Source organism: Pectinophora gossypiella, chromosome 17, assembly GCF_024362695.1.
Source record: "Pectinophora gossypiella chromosome 17, ilPecGoss1.1, whole genome shotgun sequence".
NCBI classification, from domain to species: domain Eukaryota; kingdom Metazoa; phylum Arthropoda; class Insecta; order Lepidoptera; family Gelechiidae; genus Pectinophora; species Pectinophora gossypiella.
In genome coordinates, this window is record NC_065420.1 from 5,765,601 (window position 1) to 5,784,354 (window position 18,754).

An 18,754-nucleotide genomic window follows, 5' to 3' on the forward strand; every position below is an offset into this window, starting at 1 on the left:
GCCATTTTTGACAATGTTTTTTTTTAAACTGTCAAAATATGAGTCGAGCAAGAGTAACCTTAGCAAAGGACTTTGTCCAAGACTTTGTCAGATGACTTGCGTTTCAGATCCACGATTAATTGAGTTTACGAATCGATAACGAGATCGTGATTTGAACTTAGATTACCCTCATAATCTTCTCTTATCTCATAATTTTTGATCTTTAAATAAGCAAATTGACACACATTAACGATAGATGGCGCTGGTGATTCTTTATTGCTTTTAGAGCTACCCATTTCCGAGACGTATGATGTATTCGTTGTGTCTTATTGTCAGGTTTTCCATTGGTTGTCACTGTTTGGTAGGAATAAGGAGCGTTGAGGCTAAATGAATACGTTTACTAGGTGTACGACAATGTACCTGGAGTTACAATGCAAACTTCATAAATTATTAAAATATGATTTGTATCTTGGGACGTCATAAAGTTGGGGATAACAGTTTTGAGTTATGTTATCAACGTGCAACAAAATTGCTGAAAAGTTCCCCTGAAATTTAGTGGGCGAAGTGAGCGCCGCGATTCTCGCCATACAAATGTGAGCAACTAGTTCTTACTTTAACTTTGCACTCCGCTCGTCCGAAAATTTTACGATGCACGGGGATCTCCGCGATTGTATATTAATCTTTCGAACGCCGGAACGCGGATCTCGACCAGACACAATGTAAAATCTATTGTGTCTGGTATCTCGGCATATGAGAGGTTAAAAGGTAGTCTTGTGCATTACAGTCACAGGGCAAAAAAAAAAACAATAACGATTATCATGCAAGGAGATCCCTTCTTATCATAGGAAAGATAAAACATTGCGTTTATATGCAGTCATCATCTCTCTAACATTATCCCGTTTTTCATAGGGTCCGCATACCTTACCTGAAGATTTAACAGGTCCGGTTTTTACAGAAGCAACTGCCTGTATGACCTTTCAACCCGCGAAGGGAAAACCAGCCCAATACAGATTAGGTCACATACCACCGAAAATGCATTTCTCGGGAACGTGGGTTTCCTCACGATGTTTGTTTGTATGCAGTATCTTAGAAAAGTAATGATAAAATTGCAGCCTTACACATAAAATATACATTATCGGTAAAGTGGCTATGGAATTTGAGAAGCATAGCGCTATGGCAGTTATTAGTTTCCAGGAGTAGTAAAACTGAGTGAGATTGAACCGGCGACAGCGGTTCTCATACAAATTGTGCGCTCCGTGGTACAGTCATGAGCAATATAATGTACCCACATTAGGCTCTGTCGCACTAACATATTTGACATTTAGCGTGACTTACAGTTCAATTTGTCAAAAAAAGTTAATGTGACATGGTACCAAAGTGTATACACATTAATGCTCGTGACCGTACCTATTTACAATGTCGGCCGAAAATGTATATGCATAAGTTTATAGTATATTTAATTCATAGAATTTATACAGGTAGTACAACTAAATATGATTACATTAATTATGAATATAATTTATAAATGAATTACCTATTCTTAAATCATCTGACCAAAACTATGTAGTTAAGTTACTTACATTGTTTAAGATGTGCGAGGGTTATACTAGATGATATACCTAATAGGAACACAATATCGACATGCAGACATAAATTATGTGGTAATTGACATTATCACATTTGTCACATAATGCTACGTCACAAGTCACGTAACATATCGTGTGACAAGGCATGTTTAGTGCATGTCGCTTACATGGGCATGACACGAGATAATGGCATACCAATTAAATAAGTCAGTGAATTTGTTACGTCACTGTACATTGGTTTATTTATGACGTATTAGATTTTTTTTTACCTTTGATGGGTCAGACTTGCCCGAAGGCACTGACGAGGCTTAAGATGGTGCCTGTTCACACTGGCCTTGAAAGCACCCGGGTTATATGCATTCGGAAATACAGATAACGGAAAAGAATTCCACTCCCTAGTAGTTAGTGCGCATAATGAAGGACGATGCGAAGCGCTTTGTGCGGATATTTGTGATATCCACCAAATAGGGATGGAATCCGGCCGTACGAAGTCCGAAGATAAAAGGGGATGGTGGAATGAGCTCGTGTAGATCGCGGGCACACTCCCCGAAGTGCAGTCTGTAGAATACCGACATACTGGTGACTTTTCGCCGATGTGCTAAGGAGTGTAGCTTAGCTGTTAGCCACGTGATTTATAACGAGGGACTTTCCATGCTAAGTTCCCGACAAAAGAACATAGATGGCGGTGTACAGATTTAACGTGTTAATTAGCTACTTTTTAATTGCTAGGATACATTCAAAAATGCAATGGCAGAGGCATATTTAAAAATGATTGTTGCTTGATATTTAGATCAGATAGTATATGATTACGTTGCTGCCTATATTGGTTCTCTTTACTTTCATCAAAATAATAATGGGTGGAAGATGTGTTGTGCATGGGTGTAATAACAAGGGACATCATTTATACCTAAAAATAAATATAAAAGATGCATATTATGTCTGTTATCTATGAAATTAGAAGATTAAATAAAGAAAACACTAAACAGCGCCAATTTTTCTTTTTTGGAGACAGTAGCCTGAAAAGACAAGACAGAAGAGGCAAGATGATTTGACAATTATTAAGAGACGACGAATTTAATAAAAACATCATAGAAAGGAAGCTACAAGGAAAGAGAGGAAGGGGAAGACCAAGGAGAGCTTACATGGAACAGATTAAAGAGAAGGCGAATGTAGTGTTTTATAAGGAAGTGAAGGAATTGGTCTTTGATAGACAAGAATGGAGAATGCTACACCGACAAGAGCGTGGCTTTTAAATTAGTGATGATGAGCCTGAAGTCCCTAAAGTTCAGGTGGATAAAAGTCATAGAACAATAAGTGTTATGGGTGTGAATGTAGATATTGTAGGTGTATATAGGGATAGGAAACTTAAGAACCTGTAGATGGACTGTGTGAAGGCGGACGTTATGTGTGCGAAAGGTGAGTACGATGAGATAATTTTATTGACACAAATGCTGAAAATGTAAGTACAATTATTATTGCAGATATTGCGGAAGACAGTTAAATGAGAGCTAGCATTTCTGTCTTAAAAGCTGTAAGCTGTGTAATTATCTACGTAGTAGCGACAAAAACAGTGTCAATGGATGGAGAAAATAGTGGTAAGTTACTAGTAATGTTTTTGTGGCGTGTTTCTTATTACTTTATTTTTTCATTTTATTGTATTGCACCATCCCGCGCTTCAATGCCTGGCAGAAATTGCTGTTTAGCAATAAGACCGCCTATTGTGCATATTTTTATTCGTCTCTACATGTCCTGTGTTTATTGATTGTAAATGCCCATTATTATTTCTAATGAATAATTCAACGACTTTCCCATAAACGATTATCTCTGTGGCGTCGTAGCAAAAACTTTATGCTTAGTTAAAGTAGTCAGAAATCCGCCTTAAAGAAAAAAAAACCGTATTGATAATGTAGCTAAGTGATATTAATTAGACATAATGCCAACAATTTTCCATTGAATTCTGTGATGATTACAATAATTCATGATCAAGGATAACCATAATCGTTTCTGATGACAGTTGTACGTTGCGTTTACGGTTTTTGTTATTTTATCAAAGTCTAAAATTACCGTCCTGAAACTACCTTTATGTTTATTTGGATGAAACTTACTTTAGATAATATTTATCACATTTTAGCGATGCATACTTCGAATAGAGATTTTTGTCTAAGACTTACCTATCACTTTATATTTAGAGTGGAAAATAATGAGATCCCTCGAAAACCCTGAATAAATAATACTCTCTTTATTATTTTAGTATGGCTCATTCACGAAAGAAATAAATGTCTGAAATTAATTTGCGTTGGCCGGTATACTCAATTTCAAAATTGGAAGATATTAAATACGTACTTATATTGGAGGTACCTCCAAAACTAATTGAGAAAAGTAATCTCGCCCAAGGACGTCCTTCAAAGTGCTCAAACCACGTTTAATGTTTTCATTACGTGCTATTAAATGAAAAGATAAATTGTCGAGCAAAATATATTTACTTACATTCTTATATTCTCAAAAAATATGAACATAAAATATTACTGTTCCTCCGTAAATTCTCTCCCTAGAGTAGTAAATCGTGTAATTTATGTTTCTATTCGGGATACAAATATAAAAAAAATACTAACTAATCCGACGACATGCCCATTTATCTACAGCAAAACTCGCATTTACTGCTAAGCTGTTATATCTGTTTAGACATTTACAAATCTGCTTTACAATTGAATAAACAAACAAAACCCTGTTACCTACTACGCAAAATTGAAAATGCACGAGTGCACTTCAATAAACTGTCGACGTCACACGGCGGCAATGACGAAGTTACTTCACGAACTTGAATCTAGTTTACAGTGTTATTATAAAAATGCCAACGGTCATACAAATGTCACTTATACTTAGAATCTTCTATAAACGTTTTATATTCAACGAACTGAATACTTTTTTTAGATATTTGGCGATATTATTTTCAGCTCCGGTCTATGGTTTGGCAGCTAGCCAAAATCCGAGCAAAATAATGCACGAGATCTTGACGCGATAAAATAAACAAGTCTAACATATGTTCCATAATTTCATTGTAACATAATGAACCCACAATATTTGTATTTTGAATGAGGAATGTAGAAAATCTAATTTGTCCCACAATGATTGCTTTAAAAGCTTATCTTTTATAATAACATTGTAAGACAAAGCAAAATTTGTGTATTGCTAAGACTAAAATTTAAAAAAATATTAGTAGTGTACATGAGCAGATCTTCATATCCTGACTGGATTATTCTTTTTACATACCTACTTACTCAAAACTTTTATTTTTAATGATGCACATAATTATTTTGTATGTAACAATGAAATGTCATTTTTTTCTATCTTTATGCACAAGTGATAGTATGTATTTAATTTGATACTCACAACCTCTTTTTACGACAAGCTTAGAAATTACTGTACTGTTATGATATGTAGACAACATTAATTTAAACCTCAGAGACGTTTCCCGTCTATAATTTCTCTGAGATTTAAACCAACTTCTAGCGCTTGAAGAGAATTTATCACCCTTACAGTTGGTCTGAAGCAACGGATTGCACATTTGCATCTGAATAACTTCTGTAGACAAACTTAGAAGTAAAGCGACTAAGAAGTTTGTTAAGTCAATTTATAAAGTCTTAGTTGATTTGATACAGACACAACACACTCACGTAATCCAGATAGCACTAAACAGCTGCAGCCACTTCTAATACAAAGTCCTAAGATGGGACAGGGTTACATCAGAGGGGTTAAATAAGCCACATAGAAGCAATCCATCTAAAAAATATCTGTGGAATGAATAGGCATAACAACCTAGTCAAAAGAGATTCTTTTTACGACACGTCAAAACGTAATTTTCTTACTGACCTGTGACGTTGTCAATAAAAGCGGTCAAACGTCGTACTTATTTCATAAATAAAATTGGAAAATAAGTCGAAAAGTAAAATGAGATTGATTTTTGGTCATTTAAAACTGGCTTTTATTTCTAGATTAGCATTTTATAATTTACCTTTTACCCAGTCAAGTACCCTATCGTCGCCTGCTGTGTTTTGAGACAGATACGACCTTCAAACCTTCAAAAAAAGAGCGTACATGTGACAGGTCAGCGAGGCACTTGTGACTCCTCTGCTGGTGCGGGTGTCTATAGGCGACGGTAATCGTTTGCCCCTATATTATATATTTCTTTATAATGAAGAAGAAATATTGCAATTTGACATTTCCGCATATAAAACAAGTGTGTCGTCAAATTGCAATATAGCATTATATTTTTTGTGCCTTTTCAAATCAATCAAATTTCAATCATTTATTCAACGTAATTATCATGAATAGTAGAAAACATGGATAAACTTGTTGAATGTGTTTATCATTTTGGAATCTAGATCATTTCGCAACGCGTTATGTATGGTTGAGGAGAAGTAATGACAAGAAACTGCAAAAGCAACACATCTTTTTAATCAATGTGTCAATATTTTTTTTACAAGTTATTTAATAAGTAACTAGAGGATCAATCACACTAGTCTACTGACGCGGATTTGCACTTTACCTCACCTACTCACCTAGTCGATATAGGCCGTGTAATACAATACCAGTCGCTCCGCATCAGCTCATTATTATGATATGTATTAACGCCAACCCTCGCGGGCCCACACTCCATCATAGTCATCATACATGTGTAACATAGTAAATATCGTGTTACAAATACTATTATCAAATACTAAGTCCTATTTAATATTTAAGGCGTATACAAACATTGTATGTATGGTAAAAGTAATTGCCGAACGCAAGTGGAGATGGGCGGGACACATTGCTCGAATGAGCAAGGAAAGATGGACCCGGAGATTGTTAGAGTGGCGCCCACGAGCATTCACAAGACCGAGAGGAAGACCACCAATGAGATGGAAGGACGACATTGTGCGGCACGCAGGATATGGCTGGATGTCGATAGCCCAGGATCGTCGGAAATGGAAAAACATGGAAGAGGCCTACGTCCAAAATTGGATATAAATTTAGGCTGATATAGATAGATAGATATACAAACATTGTAAGCTTTTGCGTTACAACCTTGTTCACTTCTGTATAGATATTTTTGCTACGATCAGCCGCCCCTAATATTCAGCTCACTGCTTGTTCTTCATTTCGGAGAGGACACTTTCATAGTCTGGTTTTAAGACATTTCAATAATCAGCTGAACTATTGCTATGTTTTATTCCCTGTACTCAAATCCAGCAATGGAGTTACAATAAACACTATTTACTAATAATCACGCCTCAGAATGACTTAATTCGATCGTAGTAGAATACGTAATAGGCACTTAAACAAAGCCTACTTAGGCATCCCAAAATGAAGTTTTACTTCGTAAAAAGGTTTTAGTTACGAGAAAAATCTTACTAACAAAAATCTGAATTAATATATTTCTTCGCCGAGTCTCGTAAAATTCTTTTATTGCTTAATTAAAAATCTCCACTCCTTTATAGGGTAGGCAACATTACGTTTAAAAAGTATTTTTTCAATTTTGCTTTTAGTGTAGGTATTTTAATTTATCGCCGATAAAAGACAGAATCTCATCTTGAATTAATTTTTGAATCGACGAGTGAATGCTTCAATCAAATTTTATTTTTTGAACGATGTGATTATTCCACTGTGTTTGGAGAACACATATCAGCCTCCGTGGTGTAGTGGATAGAGCGTTAGGCTCACGGTCTGGAGGTCCGGCTTCGATTCCCGATGGGGACATTGTCGAAATCACTTTGTGAGACTGTCCTTTGTTTGTTAAGGACTTTACAGGCTTGAATCACCTGATTGACAGAAAAATAAGTTGGTTCCGTGCTTCGGAGAGCAAGTTAAGCCGTTGGCCTCGGCTATTAGCCGTAAAAACACCTCCACTAACCCACAGTGGAGCAGCGTGGTGGAGTATGCTCCATACCGCCTCCGGTTGATTAAGGGGAGGCCTGTGCCCAGCAGTGGGACGTATATAGGCTGTTTATGTTATGTTTGAGAAACACATATCAGCTTCGATTTTCAAAACCTGTCTTTCATCGACGAAGAAGTGATATGCGAAAGACGGTAATGCATAACATTCATGATATGTATCTACAATAAAACAGAATCTTCCAATTTAAAAATACCATGCAGCTATTTTTTGTAAACGTCAGAAATCACAACATTTAACCCTTGTATTGCTAGCAAGCAAATTGATGCAAATTGTATGCAATTCCGTAGCGGGTAAGAAATATTTTCTAGTGAACTTGGTTTAGGTCTAACGGAAAATGCAATTTACTATGCGAACAGCTTTCGAATTTCCATGTCAGACTGAGTGAAATATGCGAGGAAATAGCAACAGTTCATCTGTACTAAGTGAATATGGGTTGTCTATTTATGGTTTACTACTCTATATCTTTTAGACTAGGAACGTTAGAGTTGTGGAAAGTATGCAATATGTTATTGTTAGCTTTGCTGGACGGATAACGAATAACAAACAGCAAACGTTCAGCTGCTTATCTTCCCGGGCATGTCATAAGATCCGACACAGGGATTGTGTCTTCCCTAATCTGGTGGACAATTGGCGTACACATGAAAGTACAGAGTATGTAGAATTTATTAATATAATAAGAAATTGTGTACTGAATAGTGTTCCGACCAGGAAGCATCATCATCATGTCCCTAGCATAATCCCGTTTTTCACAGGGTCCACCGAAAGACCTCCGAAAATGCATTTCACGGGAATATGGGTTTCCACACGATATTTTCCTTCACCGCTGAGCACGTGACACGTGGGTGTTTGATCCAAACATGAATTCGAAAACAAATTCGACAATCATTGGTTTAAGCCTGTGCTGAATTCGAACCTGCGACCTCAAAAGTGAGAGCATATTGCAAAATAAAAAAGGTGATTCTAACATCTTCATTACATTTACTACACTAATAACTTCAAAGATAGCTAAAATGTACAAAATTTGGCGACAGCCATCACCACATTCGTCCGGCCGACTAATAAATCCATCCGAGCCAAATCTACAATAACTCACGTCAAAAAAATTAAAGCTGAAAAGCAAAAATAATGCCGCGGCTTCGATATTTTGTGGAGAGTTTATTTGCAGACAGCTGTCTAGCAGCTCACGACCAATTAGTGGTTGTCGTTGTACCGTGTCCGGACACGCAGAAAATGCGGATAGAAGATTTGTTTTTTTTTTGGTTGTCAGTTTTTTCTTGTATTATGTGTTCTGTTATTGTGTGTGCAATAATGTGTTTATTCATTCATTCGTTTACAAAAAGACCTTCTGAAAAATTCAGCGTCTTAACCTCTCATCTGCCGAGATACCAGACACAATTGACTTTTCATTGTGTCTGGTTGAGATCTGCGTTCCGGCGTTCGAAAAGTTAAACTACCATTTATTTATAAATACAATCAAGACTATAACACCATTCCAAAAAGTGAAGTGAATAATTTATAAAATTTAGATTAGGCTAAAAGTACTTGTTTCCAGTCCATAAACATTAAAAAATTGTTCCGTCACAGTAAACGGTATTGTTATGGATATTAAAAATTTGTCATCCGTTGCGACGTTTCTAAAACCGTCACTTTGTGAACACGCCAAAGTCATATCTTTATGACAACATATTTGAAATAGTGATAAAGCTCTTTTCATATAAGTTTATTAGTATTCATTTGTTTTCCATATTTATCGCGTTATACGCTAAACGAAAAGTGACAGGTTAGAATTTTTCATGCTCCTTGTTATAGTATTTAAAATGGAGTAGCAGTAATAGATGGTAATACGTTGGTACTGAAATATGATGGACACAAAGTCGCTTTAATGGAAACCTGCTGGAAATTGCAAATCTATGACGTACAAAATTGACATAAAGTCAATTGTAAATTAATTTTCAACATTGATTGAGTAGTGACGGTAGTGACTAAGTCATGATTTGAATAACTCACTAATGAGATTTTATAACAATACCTGTCACCAGCATTGCGTTGATACGGCGCCAAAGAGCAACACTGGGGGAGTAACTATACGCAGGCATTCCCCTCTGCGAACCTATATGTCCCCAGGACAGGTAGTTTTATAAACCTTACAATAGACAAGCTCCTTTCAAGCCAAGTTAAAATTTGTAGTCCCAATTTTTAGTTGGATTATTTATGCCAATTACAATTACTTCCTCAATTTTACCTGTCATTTCATCAATAATATTTCCTCCACTTCATTTTTGCCAATTTTATAACTATCTTTATTTATCATATTTTAAACCTTTTTTTATATATTGGCCAAGTATGTTGGCTCAATGCTGCATCGACAAGAGCGTGGCTCTTAAATTGATGAAGATGATGTTGGCTCAACTATGTGTGATGGTAAACAGAGAAGCCCTAATTGCCTGATTTCCCTGAACGAATTGTTGAATTTATCGATAGTTTTTTTATCGGCAATTGGTACAACCGCAATGTGACGTCTCACACCTTCCCGCCACGCGAAATGTGGCAGAAAATGTAGTATTGGCAACTGACGCCATGGCTACTCCCCTCCGGTCCGCGGAGGTCCATGTTGCTCTATGACGGTGGCATACTAATGGACTCTAGTAGCATATATGTCGTGTCAATTACGGAGTGTGTCGGCCTATAGTAACATATTATACCTATATCAATAGTGGCGTGTTTATTTGATGGAAAGTATCGCAGGCGGGGACCAATAGAGGGTAGTTAATGTTATAGTTATTTTGGTTGTTGGTTGTTAAGTTTTCACCAATTAACAGAGTTAGCCCAGTTGGTAGAACGCTTCCCTTAAATTATAAATTATTTAATATTAATATTCGCACGCTGTATGGTTGAGTGATGGACTTTTTTTGATATAATGTATATTTAAGATCTTTTGTACCACTCTAGAGCGAATTAATTTTATTTCATTTCATTTCTCACTTTGAGGTCGCAAGGTTCGAATCCAACACCGGCCTAAACCAATGATTGTCGAATTTGTTTTCGAATTCATGTTTGGATCATAAATTATTATCACGTGCGCAGCGGTGAAGAAGAGTCGTGAGGAAACCGGGGTAAGCAGATACAATGGCATTCTTGGTTCCTCCACATTCATCAATCGTTTACTCGTCGTGCTAATCGTTTATTGACTTTAATCTTTCTTTCAATCGTCATTGACTTCGTGAATGCGTCATCTAGTGTAGCGTACGCATTTTGGGTTATCAGAGCTAGGCGTGAGTTAGGCAAAAATCAATAATACATGTTTACCAGTAGAGATAACGGCATGGATTACACCATATCTATACCACGAGCTACCGCGAGTGGTTCATATATTTTACTCTTATCTCACTCTGATGTTAGAAGTATGTATCTGGTATAAACACGATGGATTAGCTACGCTGCTGGACATCGGCCGGGAAATTTTAGAATAAAAATGGAGGATTTCATCCAAGTTTGGTAGATGTTTCTTTCCTGGTGTAATGTAGTGTCGTGTGCTTCAAATTCTTCAAATATACTTTCAACAATCAGACATAACACATGAATACTGTACAATTTTTGCGGCCTTATTGCTCTAGAGCAATTTCTTCCAGGCAACCATGAGGCGAGGAAATATGTATGTATGTAAAAATGAGTGTGTATGAATGTATGTGTTATCCAGCAAAAACATCGTCCAGTAAAAATACTAAAGGCGTTATTACACTGCGCGATCATCCGACCAGATGCATCGGGTGTTGGTATAAAAATGTATGCCAAAATCCGCGTGCTATTATTCTGCCCGATATAAACGCATGGGGTCCAATGGAATGGGTAGTGTAATACGGCGTTAAGCTACGTCCACATCCGCTGTCCACCCAAGGACAAATTGCTCAACGGTTATCGGTTCTGCGCTAAATATGACCAGCCATTACTAGCGCGTCTAATCCTCTTGAGTTATTCCGGCTTAATTCGTCAGCTGGCGACTTATTCTCTGGCGAATCGCTTAATTTCGTAACAGAACCTTTACAGAAAACGATAATTTCACCATTTGCTTTCCGGCCAAGTTAACTTTAGTTAAATATACGATAAGTCATTCAAAAAAGAAGTAAAAAGAATAATTGTTTGATAGTATTTCCAAAATAGAGCGCGATATGGCTCACCATCTAATGTTTAACAGAAAGCTCGGTAAGCGTGGGTACTTCATATGATAAACATACCTCTGACTAGCCCAATTGATAATTTAGTCGTCAGCTTATACTGTTATGCTATTCAGAACTTATCTGGCTGAGAGTAGTCTGGTTCTCTGCCACATATCTAACAGAGGAAAATTAATTGTAAGTAATTGTCTATTTAAACCAAATCATAAATAAAAAGATTAGGTCTAACACTACTACTTATATAAAAAATAATCTAATCTAATCTAGTCTACAAGATCCCACTGCTGGGCAAAGGCCTCCCCTACCTCTATAGAAAAACAACGAACTCGAAAAGTATAAGAAAACAGCAAAACAGTTTTTACCATAACTGTACTCTAACATCAAAACTCGCTCGAAGTAGAGAGAAAATAAGGCCACTCGCTGTAAAGAGACTCACCGTAGCGAGAGTCGCCGTTCGGAGAGTCACTGTCAACGCTACAATTTAATTAACGCGTGGTGGAACAGGCCCTAATTCTTCTTATTCTTACCCAATAAAAATAGAAAGAACGAATTCAAAAAGTCAGTATAAAATGATTCAACATTTGCATTCAAAGTCTGTAACTACAGCAGTATTCGGTTACCCAGTTAGAACTTTCTTGGCAAGTTTTAAAGTGTAAAGTGCAGGTTTTCAGCAATTAAAGTTGTTCTGAATAAACTTACGTTTTGCGTTTCATTCTCATTGTGCTATGGTAAAGTGAAGTTTGGCTAGATGTTGTCTTAGGTACCTAATTATTCCTTTTCTCAATGTATTTTTTAAAAAGTCAAGTTCATTTGCGGCAAGTCAAATAAATTGCGCGTTAGTGTTTTTTTATATTAGTTCTTCATTATATACTTACTACAAATAATAGGTAAGTAGTAGTAATAAGTATTTAGAAGTAACACTTATTTGAATTTTAGCTCGGCTATATTGCAGTTTCGATTCAGTTATGCCAACAACACAAAACTACATACATCACAGCTTTAATTTTGACCGCAGGCATAGAGTTCAAATGTTATTGTGTCTTTAATTCTTCTATGGTAACCTTTCTGTAGTCCCAGAATATCAAGTTGTCTCATGACAACTTGCAGCCATGTTTGGTCTTTTATAACAATATACTTATTTACGGTTTACTTGTGTTGGCAATGAAAGGAATCATGTCGATGACGGAGGAACCTAATCCAGAAATTACGTACAAATTACTTACAATTATAATTACTTATGTGTGTTTTCTCAATTGAGCATTATTCTTATAAACTGTTAATTAAGCCATTAATTTATGTTTATATGACTTGGTGAATATAAGGAAAATGTATCAATGAGGATATATCTAGTACATAGTGAGGTTATTTTTCAAATGTTTTCCTGGTTTCGTATAAAACGAACATGTTTTTGTTTAATTACATATAAATATTTGTGAATTACCTGTAAATCTGTCATCGGCGAAATCTTCAGGGTCAATATTCATTTTCAAGGACATATTCACAATGTTTCTTCTAATACACTACACATTACGCACTCAAAACATTTCAGTCACATTTTAAATATTTTTAGTTCAACACTGAATACACCGTAAGTCCACAGTTATCGTTGCCACCGACTAAAATTAAAAAATAATACTTTTCCGATAATATTCAAGGCAGTTTCACGCGCGCGTTCCATAAATTCAAATTCGACAAAATAAAAATAAACTCGATTTGTAGTGAGGCGGTCGTTATTCTGGGATTTTATCGATAAAATTTCGAAATAGACCGCCGGTCACGTCATAGGAAATCGGTTTACAGTCACATTGAAATTAGAAACATGTTTATGCCTAATTAAAATAAGCGTTATTATTGGCGCAGATAGATACGAATGTAAATTTCCTTTTATGTTGAGGAAGAAAGAGTAAAAGTTATGATTGTAGTACGCGTTGTCCTGAAGGGAACTCTGACTTTGGCGAACAGTTGTACGTTAGTATGGAATAGTTTATCAGCACCGCCGCGGTTGTATATCGCCGACTAGGCAACACGTTATCGCCTGTCATATGATACAGCGGTAAACAAAACGGTAGCAGTTTGTGTTCATCAAACGCATGCGCGCTCACGTTTATCAAATTTCGTTTGTGTAGAACTACATTTACTCTGACACAGAAATAATTTTGTTTAATCAGCAATGCTTTTGAATGAAGGATACTTTATACTGATTTGCTAATAGTTGCTATATGGAATTATTACATTATAAAGAATCTCTTTTTGTTTATTACGTCCGGTTATTTTTGTGCAGTAGGTATTTGAATCGAGAATTTATCATTCAGTGACAAACATGACTTCGTCATTTGACGTTTATTTGTTAAACAGATAATCATGTATAAATTTTACGCACCTAACGTACCTATCGCACTTCGCCCTGTAGTAGTTTTCATTCAGCTAAATTAACGATAAACGGATATCACATCGATCACTTGTGGCACTGCACTGTTACGTCACCAGCTAGGATCCTTTTTCACATTTTTATTTTTCTATCTTTTTATTGTTTCTTTTTTATTTATTTTTTAATGTCGATGGAGCGGCTAGGGCTGTGTGCTGCGATGCAGGCTGGAGGTCGACTGATAAGAGGCAGACTCACGCTACTTTGCTGAGAGACGCGACGTGAACAAAATTAGTTACGCACATATTTATATTATTTTATTGTTGTGGCTTAGACACGCGGTTATATGCATGTATGATATGAGACATTCAGTCTAAGGCTGACTGGTGGCTGAAAGCTGACACTGTATGCCGCGCCGGTATCATTGGCTATCTATTGCTCAATGGTAACATTTTCATTAGGTATAAAGTAAAATAATATATTAAGTAATATTTTTGTGGGTTGATACTTATGATGGTAGGTACTTATGTATATTAGCAACTCAACCCTATAACATACACACATATACATATAAACTCACGCCTATTTCCCACCGTGCTAAGACTGGAATACAAAAAAATACATATCCTACGCATATGCAAGAAAATATGAAGGTAAATAATGTATGTTTGACGCCGGTTAAAAAAAATAACAACTAAGTAATAATAAAATTGACGATATTTTAGATTCTAATCCTTTTTTTCGTAAATAGAACCAAATTTATTTTTAACTTTTTTTTAATCTAAAACTAAACGTGACGTCAAATCCTGTTATTCAACAGAAAAAAGGTTGTAGTAAAGTAGTAAATTCATCCTTATTACAAGGTAGAGAAGTAAAATTTAGATTTACTTACTGTTTACGGAGCTAAAAGTACTACTGATTAGATAAGGTATGACATAAGGTGCGATTTACTAATCGTGTCAGGCTAATCGAATGCCATAATATTTTTCGGGCTTCCCGAATTACGTGGGTGATACAGAAGGTTACACCTGGAATTGCTAACAGACATCATCCCCCTAGCATTATCCTGTTTCTAACAGGGTCCGCTTGTACCTAACCTGAAGATTAACAGGTCCGGCATTTTACACAAGCGATTGACCAACCCGCGAAGGGAAAACCAGCCCAGTACAGGTTAGGTCACATACCTCCAAAAATGCATTTCTCGAGAATGTGGGTTTCTTCACGATGTTTTCCTTAACCGCTGAGCACGTGATAATCATTTATGATCCAAACATGAATTAGATAACAAATTCGGCTGTCATTGGTTCAAGCCTGTGCTGGATTCGAACCTGCAACCTCAAGGTGTGAGGCAAGCGTTTTACCAACTGGGTTACCACGGGTCAGCTCGGCTGGAATTAAAATCGACCAGAAATAAAAGACAATCAGTAATGTCTCTATTAGAGATGGGGCGATTAAAGGTCTGGCCGTCTAGTCGATTACTTGGCCCCAGAAGGCCCATCATCCAGTTAGTACCTACTGTGTAAGAAAAAAGTTGAAGTTGGAAATATACAATAATAACATATTGGTGCTAATTCCTGCACACGCCATCTAATTTTGTCGATCTTGGATAATAATACTTCTTTGTACGTCACGCCAGTGATGATGGCTAGTCCACGTTCAAATGGCCCTCCATTTTGGTGGACAGTAAATTGTATTAGATTAAGGTTGTTATTTTTATTTAATAAAAAAAAAAAAAAATATTTTAAGTTATACCTGTCATTTTCTTATCCACCGAAAAGGAAATGGACGGATGATTGACAGCTCTTAATTTTAGAAAGAGTGAGGTATGCAAACCGTTTGACGTGTGCTGTCAACATAATTCTGTCCGGTTATGGGCCAGTGTATTAGACGGTTGTTTTAGATTTGTGCTTAAAATTGACGTGTGTTCTATAAATTTTATGCTTGTCGATTACCCGTCCCTTTCTTTTTCGGCGGATAAGAAAATGACAGATATACCTAACTTTACAGACTAAAACCACACCCCGGACACTTCATTCTGACACCTCGTCTACACAGACAGTACACATCGACTTTATCGTACACGCGCACCTGTGTGTGTTATTTCTGACGCAATACGATTAAAGACCAAACTATGCCCGAGGGGGGTGAGGTAAACCTAACTCAGCCGCTGGTGGGGAGCGGGGAGCTGCCGTTCTGTACGTATTCCTTATTCTAGCTCAAAACTGAGCTAAAATAACGGGCTGATATAATTAATGTAATTATCAATTTATTTGCTCATCAGTATAATAAATTGTATATTGAAAAACATATTTGAGAATAATAGCGATATTATACTCGCTCCTTGTTCGAGAGGTTTTTAACAGTGTAGTCTACGTCTTATGCTCCAGCATCGTCACAATTTTCAAAGCTCATATCCAAAGCTAAAAAAAAAAAAGTTAGTTTCCCGCTTCCTGAACGCAGCTGTCAACTAATGTCATTACGGTTTTTGTGCACCGGCGCGTCACTTCGCCTCCGTAAATAAACTAATTGAAAACCAATATTTAATACAAAAACATGATTGATATAGTGCGAAAAATCTGTTACTTACATAATCAAGTGCTTTTTTCTCTAAAAAAGCTAGAAACAGTACCAAAGAAAAAATGTGGATGACGACGAGCGTAAGTTCTTTTTGATAAAACAAAATGTGGATTAAACTGGTAAGTCTTAACATTATCCATCTACTAAAACAAGAGAAGATATAATTATGATCAATTCAATTTAATTCCTTTTATTGTCGAAAACAAATTACTTTTTTTGAGGTTATATTTTATAATCCTAACATTCGAAGAAGTAACTTAAGTTGGTACTTATTACTAATAAAAGTAACTAGTTTTATTAACAGAAATAATAATAATATTAAAATTGTATCGTGTTCGTGTTATAACAGTGATTTTAAAAGTTATACTTTATTCCGATGTTGATGTTGTTTAAATTTGCCTTATATAAGGCAGGCAAAGATCTGAGGACTATACAGTCTTGACTTTAGTAATTTAATATTCGAAAATCACGATCAAAATAGGCCTAAGCCTTGTCTTCAGTCCCTGATTGGCGCGTTTTTATTTTCATCTGTCAAAAAAAAAATTTTTTTTTGTTTCTTTTTGTAATTCGTGTTCTTGGCTTATGTTGCGGTTGATAACTTACTATCAGCGAATGAAATGAGCAGTTTTATTATAAAACAAAGAGAACCAGTGAAATATAACCGCAGAATGGCATAGAAAAGTAAATAATTAACTCGGAAATAATTTGACAAGTTCAGATAATTAGATGACAGAAGCACTTCATGTTTACCCTGTTCATCAAGAAGTACCTATGACACAGTAGTACTCGATATCACAGAAGTCATCTACACCATTGGTAGACAAGATACATAACTTATTCAAGATAACACTTAAAACATTTAGAGGATTATAATTGGTTTACTACAAGATAACCATACTTAAAAATGATATTATATATATTATAACAGTACATAATCCCTTCTCACAGTCTCTGTTAAGTGGTGTTAATAATGTTATCTTCTCCGAATGATACTTACAATATAAGATGATGATAATATACCCTAACAATAAAAACAGAAAGAGTGTTAAGAGAGTACAGGCAAAAGATAGCCTTATTATAGTAAGCAATTTCTTCCAAATTACTCTAATCTTATTATAATTCAAGCTTCCAACGTATGGGTGATGATTATTGGTACCAACCTAAACAACAAGAGAACACCACTTGGAGAGTCACCTAGTTAAGCACTAGTAGTGAACTGTCTGACTAGAGAATAGACAGACTATTTGTTTCCTTTTAGAGCTATCACAATAGAGGATAGACAATGGACTTGATGTATCAACCCTATTAACATAAAAATCAACCACTAAGACTGTTGCAAAGCGCAAATATACCTATGCCTTATTTTAATACCTACAGCTATCATTTAGCGGATGGACAGTGGATTTGATGGTACCAACTTAATGTACATAAGAGCTATCACTAGGAAGTTTGCCATTGCTAAGCGCTAATATACCTATTTTATATTTCCATACCTAGAGCTATCACTTAGAGGATAGACAATGGACTTAAAGGCACAATGCACATAAGAGCTACCATTAGAAAGGTCGCCATTGATAAGCGCTAATATACCTATTTGTCATTTCCATACCTAGAGCTATCACTTAGAGGATAGACAATATACTTGAAGGTATCAATGCAATGAACATAAGAGCTACCACTAGGAAGGTCGCCACTGACAAGCGCTAACATACCTATTTCTCATTTCCATACTTAGAGCTATCACTTAGAGGATAGACAATGGACTTGATGGTATCAACCTAATTAACAAAAGATCTACCACCAGGAAGGTCGCCATTGCCAAGCGCTAATATACCTATTTATCATTTCCATGCCTAGAGCTATCACTTAGAGGATAGACAATGGACTTGAAGGTATCAACACAATGAATGTAAGAGCTACCACTAAGAAAGTCGCCATTGACAAGCGCTAACATACCTATTTGTCATTTCCATACTTAGAGCTATCACGTAGAGGATAGACAATGGACTTGATGGTATGAACCCTATTAACATAAGAGTTACCACGATTATGGTCGGCATTGGCAAGCGCTATATACCTATTTCTCATTTCCATACTTAGAGCTATCACTTAGAGGATAGACAATGGACTATATGGTATG

General features: G+C 36.1%; 1 protein-coding gene across 2 annotated transcripts in view; it reads right to left on the bottom strand.

Moving 5' to 3' along the window:
- The window catches only part of LOC126374302 (high affinity cAMP-specific and IBMX-insensitive 3',5'-cyclic phosphodiesterase 8), a 342,656-nt gene that overhangs the window by 201,522 nt on the left and 122,380 nt on the right, over window positions 1–18,754 (bottom strand). The window contains exon 1 of one of the 2 annotated variants that reach the window (XM_050020845.1): window positions 13,114–14,284. The exons of the other annotated variant lie outside the window; for it this stretch is intronic. Within the exon in view, the coding sequence (XP_049876802.1) occupies window positions 13,114–13,168 (55 nt within the window). The 5' untranslated portion in view covers window positions 13,169–14,284. Of the gene's footprint in view, window positions 1–13,113; window positions 14,285–18,754 lie in introns of those variants that run through there. 2 annotated transcript variants of the gene reach the window in all.